A 9,559-nucleotide genomic window follows, 5' to 3' on the forward strand; every position below is an offset into this window, starting at 1 on the left:
TCGGACCAGGTAATCGGCGAGGGGGGGTATCGGGCCCAGACGAATCGGAAGCCGTATCAGTAGCAGAAGTGGTAGCTGGCGCTACGATTCTGGACGACGCAGGAACGACAGGGAGGCTGGTGGGGACAATATGAGTCCATCGAGGAAGTTGGCAGCGGAGCATCGATGGGGCAAGCGGGGACGAGAGTTGGTACCCTGGTCATCGGCGCAGGTGCGGAGACTTGGCGCTGGACGAGCGAATGGGAGCGATAGAATTTATAGAAGCGTCAGTCAAGCGATCCGCCGATAGGAGCTTGAAGACAAGCAAGCGCCGTCAACTTACGCGAGCGCCCGGGTGGATCATAACGGGAGACTCCGCGGCCTGCACGGCGAGAACGAAAAGGAGACAAGGATGAACTTGACCTCCATTTTAATGAAGGCTGTCGCGGGACGTCTGGGTTTTGCTTACTGACTTGCGTGAGTGGGCGGGTGATGAAGAGGAGAGAAGTGGGGCGGAAATGGTCTCCAAAAGCTCAGCTTTGGATGATCCTAGATGCCACGAGAGCGAGGGGAGGAAGTGCCAACGGGTCATTCGTTCGTGTGAGAGAAGTGGAGACAGGACTGGAGGTGAGTGGCGGGTGCGGGTCTGCGAGCGGCATTTTATGCAAGCTACCCTGTTTGATGCCTACCTGAGGGTAACGCTGACATCATGGCCGAGACCGGCTAGGATCCCAGATCTGGGGCCTTGAGCGTTTCATCAGCAATCACCGTGTGTGTCTTGAGGGAGCTGCGTGAGCGCATGGTGGCCTTCTTGAAGTCATCGCCAGAAGGAATGGGAATGCCCTGGAGGAGTGGCCAGAGTATAGTGTAGGGGTTGGAAGTTGCACAACTTTGCTGTCGTCCTATGACCATCCTCGGTGCCGTTGGGGCCGCTTTTGTTTGCTGAAGGCAGTGCAAGCTCCAATCGACATTGCTGTGTCCTGCTGCCAACTGTGCGCAACATGAGGCGAACAAGCTACGCAGGAGTTCAGCCCCTCCGAAGGCACGTCAGTGACATATGAAGCCAACCCGAAGCGCAAGACATATCACAGACGCGAGGCGAGGAATCATTAGCAAATGTGCGGTTAACGTACAACTCATCAAAAGGCCGCTGGCTACTACATGTCTTCCTGCCTCCAAGCTAGTGATGGTCATGGTGCATGTGCATGCAGAAGTCAAGTCAGGGTTAGAAAGTGGAGATTGCAAGTGTGAAAGGGATGAGAAAACGACTCACCTTGCGCATCGTGCTTGCGAGTGCTGCCTTCGTTGATCTTCTGGAAATAGAGTTGCTCGAAGCCATTGCTGCGATTGACTCCGTCCCACCGGTATCCAGGCGAGATGCTGTAGCGGTTCGGTGGTGCGGGCGGGCCTGCATAGCGCGGCATGCACGGTCCACGCTCGCTCTTTCGGGTCAAAAACGCCAGCGCGGGGTCGTCGACGCGTTGCATCGCCCTTAGTTGGTCATTCATGCGCGCGTCGTCCGCGTGTCGCGCGACGGCCTCGCCCCTGGCCTGTTCGAGGCGCGCCCGCTGGGCGCGCGCCTGCTCCCGCTGCGCAACGCCCGTGCCCCACTGTGCGCGCTCGCGTTGCTTGGCCTGGGCACGCAACGCCGCCTGCCGTCGCTCTTCGTCCTCCTGTGCTGTGTCGATGCGCCGCCCTGAGCGGTCGCGGTAGATCGTCTGGTGGTGTGATGCTATCTCGACACCAGCGGCAGCGGCGGCTTCTGCTTCTGCCTCGTCTCGAGCGCGCTTCTCAGCTTCGGCCCGCTCCCGCTCGAGTCGCTGCGCGCGAATGTCTTCCTTGGTCATGAGACCCGCGCGGGCCAATGGAGGCTTCGGTTTCTGCGCTGCTGTGGACGTCGATGCGCTTGCATTGTCGTCCAAGACGGCTGCCACTCCATCGTCGGTAGGCTGCGCAGCACCCATAGAACCCACCTCGACAGTGACCCAATCTGCGCTCGCAGTCGCTGGCCGGTTGTCGTCGCCGCTAGCACCCTGCTTGCTTCTGTCGAACGCTTTGCAAAACTTTGTCTCGCGCGACACATTTCCATCTCGCACGAACTGAGGATCGGCATCGCCTTCGACATTGCCACTCGGTGCGTCTTGCTTCCACGACTCGAGCTCATCCTTGATGAGGAGACCACCGCCGGCTTCCGCTGCGTCGTCGCGCTTGCGCTTCTTCCTGACCTTTTCATCGCTGCCGTGCTTGGCGAGTATGGCATCTGCCTTTGGGCCGGAGAGGTACTTGGCGGCGAGGTACGCCTGCAGAGCTGGGTCCGGCATGGTGGAAGACAACGGGGAGGTAGGAGACGACGGCAGGTTCTGCCGGCCAGGCTGAACTTGCACTGACAGCGGGTGAAGCGTCCTTGTTCGTCTCTGCTCTTCTCTGAAGCGGTCTGCAGAGCGGAGGGAAGGAGATGAGGAGGTGTACGATGAACAGTTTAGCAAGAGGAGAATGGTGAGTGGATTACCGGAGTGGAAACCTGGCACCTCCAATTCAGATCCCCAAAAGATGTTATACTATGTATCTATATCATGTTAAGAGAAAGAGAGAGATATATATTACATAATAGCCTCTTGTTCACTGGGGTTGGGAGTGTTCCACTACAACGATTTTGGCCATCTTTGAGCTAAATCGTCCCGTTCCGCTTCCTTGTTACCAAGATAGACACGTCGAGTCTCGACTCAGACCGAGATGAGCCAGCCAGCCACATTCGTTCGCTGCGCGCACCACATCGGGCGTGGAGATACAGATATTCAATAGCTGATCAGGCTGGGAGCCCCCCCCACTCGGGACTCCCCTCTGAGTTGCTGCCGTGTCGCATGGATGGTTGCGATTGGGCGAGCTGTGGATCAGTGGGATCGGTCTCTATGGAGTGGTCATGTAGTGCCAGTAGTGAGCGCGCGCTTCGGACGAAGGACACACGCAGCTATCGCTTCTGCCAATCACCATCTTTATAGCCGAAAGGATGTCACGGCCGTAAGCTGCCTTACGCGCGTCCAAAGCGCAGCAGAGTTACAGTCGCAACCCACACAGGGCTCTTCGCTGTGCCGCTGTTACGTCAGCGGCGCTCGTGGCTCGTCTGTCCATCCATCCATGATGCAGACGTCACCTCAGGTTCGGTTTGTCATGCATCGCACCTCGTATTCGTTTGTATGTTCTGTACTGTAGACGCTCTATATAAACCCAGCTTCAGCTTCTCCTCACGTCCACATTCATACGTCCTAGCGAGCCTCACCCGCAACCCCTTCCCATTCTGGCTTACAAACGGAGGTAGGTCCCTCTGCACAAAGCTGCCGCAGCAACATCCAAAGTGTTGCCAAGCAAACATGTCCACCAGGATCGTCGCCGTCGTCGGCGCTACGGGCGCACAGGGCTCGTCGGTCATCAAGCACCTGCTGCACGAGCCGGGCTACAAGCTGCGCGCCCTGACGCGCGACCCGTCCAAACCCGCCGCGCAGCAGTTGGCTGCGCAGGGCGTCGATGTCGTCCAGGCGGACATGAGCTCATACGACGACCTCAAGGCCGCCTTCACCGGCGCGCACGCCGTGTACGCAGTCACCAACTTCTGGCAGCACCTCGATAAGGCCCAGGAGATCGAGGACGGAAAGCGCCAGGCCCAGGCCGCCAAGGACGCCGGCGTACAGCACTTCATCTGGTCCACCCTCGACAACGTCGCGGCCGGCTCCCAAGGCAAGTACACCCACGTTGATCACTTTGACGGCAAGGCCGAGGTCGAGAAGCTACTCCCGTCCATCGGCATCAACTACACCTCCGTTCTTCCCGCCGCCTACTGGGAGAACTTCACGTCCAACTTCAAACCGACCAAGGGCGACGATGGCGTCTACACGCTCACCCTCCCCATCAGCCCGGATTCAGTCTACTCAGGCTTCGAAGCGCACGACGACACGGGCAAGTTCGTCAAGGCCATCATTAAGGGCGGCGACAAGTTCTACGATAAGCGCATTTACATGTGCTCCGAGGAGCTCCCCTTCGACCAGTTGCTAACGAAGTGGGGCGACATCCTTGGCGTAAAAACAAGGTGCCAGCAGGTCGACCCGGACACATGGAAGTCCTTCCTGCCAAAGCAGACCGCCCAGGAGTTTTACGAGATGCTCGCGTGGTTTCAGGACTTTGGATACTACAATCGGGCTGACGTCCAGCCATCACAGGCCATCGTCGAGGACAAGCTCACCAAGTGGGCAGACTACGTCAAAAAGGCAGATTGGAAGTTGTAATGCAGTAGCAATCTCTCCAGCGAACACGTTGGGCAGGCAGTTTAAAATATATAAGAAAAAACCGTGCCTGATTACTCCGCAGCCCACTGGCCTCCACAAAGACAGCACTGTGGAAAGACTTGCAGCACCCGGCGGTCCTCCCCCGCGTCCTTGAGCGTCGAGCTGCGGCTCAAGCAAGTACCACACTGACGCGCATGCATGCTCGCCAGCAACCGCAACGTGACGACGCAGCGATCTGCAGCACGTTGAACAGTGGTCGTCAGCACTCCGCAGCCTATCGGGTGGGGAAGAGCATGTCCAAAGCCTCGCACGGTGGTGCCAACTCACGCCAACGATGGCCCTGGACACAGACACCTTCGCTCACGACGCCGGTAACGGAGATCGGGATGAAGACAGCTTGCATGCATGCCGGGCATTGCCCCCCCAGGTCGATGCCGTCGCCCGCTAGTATCAGCTGCCCGTTCGAGGCAATCGTTCTCATCGGCTTCGGCTTCGGCAGCACCCATCCTCTGCGCAATGCGCGTATCGCGGCGCTGGTGGTCGAGTCGACGCCGCAAATCGACGCCGCAGCTATCATTCGCTCGATCAGTGCTGCTGCAAGGTAGATAGCAAAAGAGGGGATAGGAATCAGGGTCATTGTTAAACTGGGAAACGTGTTTGGAGCGCGCACTGTGAACAGAAGCATTCGCGATACCTGGAGCTGAGAGCAGCGTGGCCACTTTGGCTAGATGGGACCGGAAAGCAGATGCCCGGATGTCGTGCGCCAGCTGTGTGTCGCTCGGCGTGAAACTCTGTTGGTCCTGAGCACTCCACATAAAAGGCGCTCATTCAGCTAGAGCACAGTCCTATCGCCTCCTCAGGCACTTACCGATAGCCATTGGACTAGCCACAGCGCCCTATCCACAGTCATCACTCTCTCACCCAAGAAGGCCTCGCGCAAACCAGCCAGCAGCTTGCTTCGCACGGCAGTCCGTGCCGGTGCTTTGGCGTCGAGATAGCAGAGCAAGAAAAAGCGAAAGCAATCCACGCTCGTTCCCTCCCTACTATCTCTCGCCACCCGATCATCGTCAGTGATAGCCGCCAAGGTGTCATCCACAAGATCGTCTGCGCGCAGATCTGGAGGAGTGTGAAGCGCAAGACCCAACATGCTTCGCCGTCGCAGATCACGAAGTTTCAGCGCAGCCACGTCTCCGTCGCTGGTGGCCAGGCTCAGGTGAGCTCAACCGACACAGCATCCGAGCTTTACACACTTGTACTTGCCACTCACCTTCGTATGGCAGCTTCTGTCCATGCGGTGAGCTCGGACGTAAAGGCTCTTGCGACCGGGCTGCGCGCATAGCCACCGACGCCCTGCAGCGAGCCATAGGCCGCTCGCAACTCGGCAAGCTCACCTTGCTCAGGCTCGACGATCATGATCTTCGGCTCAGGGTGTAATTCGCCAGTACGCACTTCATCTGTATCCTTCGAGGCGCTGGGAATTCGATAGATGAGGCCGTTTGTGAGGACAAGAATGAGCTCCCCATTGTCGGTCGTCTCGAGGGCTACAGGAGAATGGGTCAGGGTGCCTGCCCTTCATGCTAACGCCGCACTGTTAACATTGGACTTACTCGCGGCAGGGGCATAAGGCGATCTCGGTCTGTTTATTGCTGCCCTCGAGCCGCCAGATTCGTCCCCAACAAATTCATCCCCATCAACAGGTGCTTCGGATTCTGTAAATCCTGCGAGACGATATCTGGATGACCGCCCCTCCTTATTGACGGGTGTTACCCACGCTTCTCCAGTAGTGGTCCACGCGATGTGCCGCGCATCGCTTGTGAAGCACATCAATGGGACATACTGCCCTTTCCAGTTTTCAGTATCAACCATCGGCCTATGGTGCCTTATGCGCTGAGTGATGATTTGAAAGTCGGCGTCAAATGACATATCCTGGAATGCAAAGGTGCCTTGAGAGAAGCATGCCAGGGTGAACTCTGTCATCGAAGGCATGATTTCAGCGAACGTTTTGGAATATGAGAAGGCCAGAGCCTTACCCTCGCACCCATCCACAAGGCATGTTGTGGAGCTGAAAGCGACGTGCGAGATCTGTTGTTGAAAGATGCGGTTTTTGCTGTAGAGCTTCATCGCCCCTGCGTCTGTCTGAGACTTGTCCCATCTGCAACGCTCGCACAATAAATCAGTCACGGCCAAGGATTCGACCGCGCGAGCGCATCAAGAACGTACCGCCACAGCGAAAGTATGCCACTTCGGGACCCAGTTGCAAGAAGGGATGGCCTTGCGGTACCACCGCGGGTAGCTCGCCCTTGAGGCGCAGCAAGCCAGTCGAGACAGATGGTTTGCGAGTCCATTTCGGCTAACAACTCTTTTTCTCGTTGTCTGTCCGGCTCCAACAGATCAGTGCCTACGTCATCTTCGCCGTCCTCGTGTTCCCTTGCTGCAACCTCGGGTGCGATGAGAAAATCGAGTTTCTGAATTTGCTCCCAGTGACCCGTTCGGCTGTCCTTATGGCTTTGCGGCTGAAAGATGGACACTTCCAGCTCGTTTGACAGAGCTGCAACCAAGCATCCTCCTAGTGGCCCGTGCAGCCCCACAGGCGACCACCTTGCATCACGCCATGCTTGCGTCCAGAAGCTTGTACTCTGACCAGCAAAGTCTAATTAAACACGTCCTGTCAACGCTGCGAACGATCAATGCCTCACGCTAAAGAGTTGCACACACCAGCATTGTAGAATGTCCGCCCTCTTGAGGGCGCAATCAGGTCACCCTCACGTTTTATGTGAGCATGAAAGCAGTTCAGATTGAGACCAGTGTCATTGGCTTCGCCCGCAATCGAGTGTTGTCGGATGAACTTGCGATCAAAGCCTAGCGCGAATGTCTGACGGGGGAAGAAAACAGATGGTTTAGATACGCTTTAAGCCGGGTCTGAAGCTGGTAGTCTGCACCAACAATGATGTGCAGTCCGGTCCTGAGGATGACCAGGACCTGACCGTCGGCTGACCATCTGATGCATCCCGGACCCGAAACATCTCCAACGAGCGGTATTAGGTTCGGCAGAAGCCGTTGTGCGAGCGAGCCAGCATCGAGCTCTACATTTCGTATGGGTGTAGCTTGCGAAGGCCGTGCCATCATTGGGTTTTCGCTACTATCCCTATGCGCTAGGCGGAAGCTGTGACGTACAGGCTGGCGTCTTTGCCCCAGCGTCAAAGAAATTCAGTTGCTAGCCGCAGTCGGAGTCGCTTGTCTTGATGGACCGAGCAGCTCTCTCTGAAGTGGGTACAAGCGAACAGGAAATGGCGGAGGTCATGATGATGTCGTGTACAACGATGACATCCGTGGCCAAATGAAGGAGCTTGATGCAAGTAGATGGATACGCCGTATGTCCAAGATGGAAGTGGTGGACAGCTTCTTGGCGGGTTACACATGTTGCTTTGGTTGCAAGGGGCGCGTCGCGTTAACGGGCACTGCAACAGTCTGCAACCTTACATTCAGCAGGTTTCATTCAAATTGAAGATGGATAATGACATTGTCTCTTTCTGTGCGTGCAGACGCCATCAATTCCAAAGTTATTCGTGTAGCGCATACCATACTCGAAACTCGTGAAATGATTCCATTGCGAACGTTGGCAGATTCAATTTTATAAACGGTACAAAGATTAGCAAAGCGTGACTCGTCATGGTCCGGAAGTAAGATATGCAAAGGCACGAAGTATACAAAACCAAAGGAGAGGGAGAAGCAAAAGGGAAGTGAAGCTGCATGTGCCAAGGCCGAGGGCGTGTTTTTTGTGACAGCTTATGAGACATTCATTGAGCCTTCACGCTCAACCTCGACCTTCTGAATGACGTGGATCTGGTTGATCGAGCAATTGCTTTGGGGCCGGGCGTCGTCGCTTGCAAGTGGACGGGCGTGTGTTTGTTGAATGGGGAAGACTCCGTTGGTGAAAGGATGGGTGGCACTGTGTTCATCGCCTTTTGTCGGTTCGAAGCTGAAGCCACTCATGGGCGAGCCGAGGTAGGTAGCATTGGTTGTGCGGCCGGTTTGTGAGTACCCGCTGACGGGCGGGCCGTTGTAGCTCATAACGTCAACTGAGGTGACGCCTGCACTGCTACCAGTTGTGGACGACTGCTTCCGACCGCCGCTGCCGCCGCCGCTGCCGCTGCCGCTGCCGCTTTCACCTCGGCCAGAGAGTGCGAAGGCACCGAGCGTGCCCAAAGCGCCGCCACTGTTGGAGCCGCTCAAGAGGACAAGTCGGGAAGCAGAGATGCCAGTGACTGCGACGTTGAGAGCTGCGTTAATGTATGCGTACGCCCACATCGGGTTGGCAGCAAAGAATGCAGCATTGAGCACATTTACGACGAGGACTGCAACGAAATAAAGCAAGCCGTCTGCTAGGAGGCGCTGACGCCACATACCCGCGGTACGCTGGTTAGGGCTAGCTTTCATGCCCTTCAGCAAGCGCAACGACGAGATGAGGACGATGGCCACGTCGAAGATGACGTTGGCGATGAAGTATGCGTAGTAGACATTTGGGTGTGGTTTGGCGAGCGGGAAGCAGCCTAAGCCGCCAGGTCCGATCAATGGTATCGTGTAGGAGGTGACGACGAGGGTACAGACTGCCTGGCCGACCCAAAGAAAACAAAGAAGACAAAGAATGGTTCGGTTGCGATTGTAAATGGCCCAAGTGCGGAAGACGAAAATGGCCGAGGCGCCGAGGGTGACGATGCAGCAAGCATAGGGGACGATTCGCCCGACCACGTTGCAGGTCTTTTCCGTCCAAAATGCGCGTTGGCCAGTTAGAAAGAGCACTAGCCAGATGATCGGTACGTAGCGAACGATAACGAATGGGAGGGTGATCAACACGAAGCCCTTTTTCCGGTACCACCGGATTTCATTCGGAAGCGTCAGCAAGTAGCTGAAGGCGTTAAGAATGATAAGAAGCGAAGTCAGCGTTCGTGGTATTGGTAGCTACTTCTGCGGCCCTATTAGCAGGTCGATGAACTTACTCCCAGAGGACCATGCCTAATGATACCGCTGCATATAGTGCAATGTCCCATACCGGAGCCAGGACTGGAAGGACCGGTACCTGGGGTAGCACGAGGGGAGGCGCGCCATTTGCCATGATGTTGGAGAGTCTGAGTCCGGCAACGATAGGTGAAAGAGCGGATGTTGGATGGGTAGTACTGTTGCTCCCTCTCTCGTTGGATAAAGGCGTAGCCGGCGCACCCTGGACCCACTGCCTCGTTGACCCAGACAGCTAGTAGGAATGCAGAGATTTGGAAGACAGCGCAGCCGAAGGAATTCTCATGCGC

General features: G+C 56.5%; 5 protein-coding genes across 5 annotated transcripts; 1 reads left to right on the plus strand and 4 right to left on the minus strand.

Annotated features, from left to right (window-relative positions):
- Positions 1 to 1,136: 1,136 nt before the first annotated feature.
- On the minus strand, positions 1,137 to 2,300 carry K437DRAFT_263016 (uncharacterized protein; the record flags this gene model as incomplete). The annotated part of the gene is made up of 2 exons (XM_013387666.1): positions 1,137 to 1,159; positions 1,253 to 2,300. The coding sequence occupies 2 exons, from the start codon at positions 2,298 to 2,300 to the stop codon at positions 1,137 to 1,139; spliced, it is 1,071 nt and encodes a 356-aa protein (XP_013243120.1).
- Positions 2,301 to 3,289: 989 nt separating this feature from the next.
- Positions 3,290 to 4,324, plus strand: K437DRAFT_256718 (NmrA family transcriptional regulator). Its single transcript, XM_013387667.1, has one exon. The coding sequence runs from the start codon at positions 3,348 to 3,350 to the stop codon at positions 4,254 to 4,256; it is 909 nt and encodes a 302-aa protein (XP_013243121.1). The 5' UTR covers positions 3,290 to 3,347; the 3' UTR covers positions 4,257 to 4,324.
- A 55-nt stretch (positions 4,325 to 4,379) lies between these two features.
- K437DRAFT_125161 (uncharacterized protein) lies at positions 4,380 to 5,748 on the minus strand. The gene is made up of 4 exons (XM_013387668.1): positions 5,524 to 5,748; positions 5,125 to 5,452; positions 4,568 to 5,056; positions 4,380 to 4,491 (listed from the first exon to the last, which is right to left on the minus strand). Exons 1-3 carry the CDS (start codon positions 5,667 to 5,669, stop codon positions 4,580 to 4,582), a joined length of 951 nt encoding a protein of 316 aa, XP_013243122.1. The 5' UTR covers positions 5,670 to 5,748; the 3' UTR covers positions 4,380 to 4,491; positions 4,568 to 4,579.
- Positions 5,749 to 5,868: 120 nt separating this feature from the next.
- On the minus strand, positions 5,869 to 7,654 carry K437DRAFT_294636 (uncharacterized protein; the record flags this gene model as incomplete). The annotated part of the gene is made up of 5 exons (XM_013387669.1): positions 7,200 to 7,654; positions 6,972 to 7,128; positions 6,477 to 6,906; positions 6,287 to 6,408; positions 5,869 to 6,226 (listed from the first exon to the last, which is right to left on the minus strand). Coding segments are annotated over exons 1-5 (1,248 nt in total), but the record flags the coding sequence as incomplete, so codon positions are not given.
- A 194-nt stretch (positions 7,655 to 7,848) lies between these two features.
- Positions 7,849 to 9,559, minus strand: K437DRAFT_256719 (uncharacterized protein). Its single transcript, XM_013387670.1, has 2 exons — positions 9,254 to 9,559; positions 7,849 to 9,162 (listed from the first exon to the last, which is right to left on the minus strand). The coding sequence occupies exons 1-2, from the start codon at positions 9,367 to 9,369 to the stop codon at positions 8,043 to 8,045; spliced, it is 1,236 nt and encodes a 411-aa protein (XP_013243124.1). The 5' UTR covers positions 9,370 to 9,559; the 3' UTR covers positions 7,849 to 8,042.

This window comes from Tilletiaria anomala (genome assembly GCF_000711695.1).
Source record: "Tilletiaria anomala UBC 951 chromosome Unknown K437scaffold_44, whole genome shotgun sequence".
In the NCBI taxonomy this organism is placed as follows: domain Eukaryota; kingdom Fungi; phylum Basidiomycota; class Exobasidiomycetes; order Georgefischeriales; family Tilletiariaceae; genus Tilletiaria; species Tilletiaria anomala.

Excerpts from the sequence above, each read along its gene's own strand:
- K437DRAFT_256718 (XM_013387667.1), top strand. The coding sequence starts at position 3,348 with ATGTCCACCAGGATCGTCGCCGTCGTCGGCGCTACGGGCGCACAGGGC.
- K437DRAFT_125161 (XM_013387668.1), bottom strand. The coding sequence starts at position 5,669 with ATGATCGTCGAGCCTGAGCAAGGTGAGCTTGCCGAGTTGCGAGCGGCC. Across the intron at positions 5,453-5,523 it reads ACAGAAGCTGCCATACGAAG|CGACGGAGACGTGGCTGCGC; the intron begins GTGAGTGGCAAG and ends CCTGGCCACCAG. Across the intron at positions 5,057-5,124 it reads GGCTAGTCCAATGGCTATCG|GACCAACAGAGTTTCACGCC; the intron begins GTAAGTGCCTGA and ends TGGAGTGCTCAG.
- K437DRAFT_256719 (XM_013387670.1), bottom strand. The coding sequence starts at position 9,369 with ATGGCAAATGGCGCGCCTCCCCTCGTGCTACCCCAGGTACCGGTCCTT. Across the intron at positions 9,163-9,253 it reads TTAGGCATGGTCCTCTGGGA|CTACTTGCTGACGCTTCCGA; the intron begins GTAAGTTCATCG and ends TAACGCCTTCAG.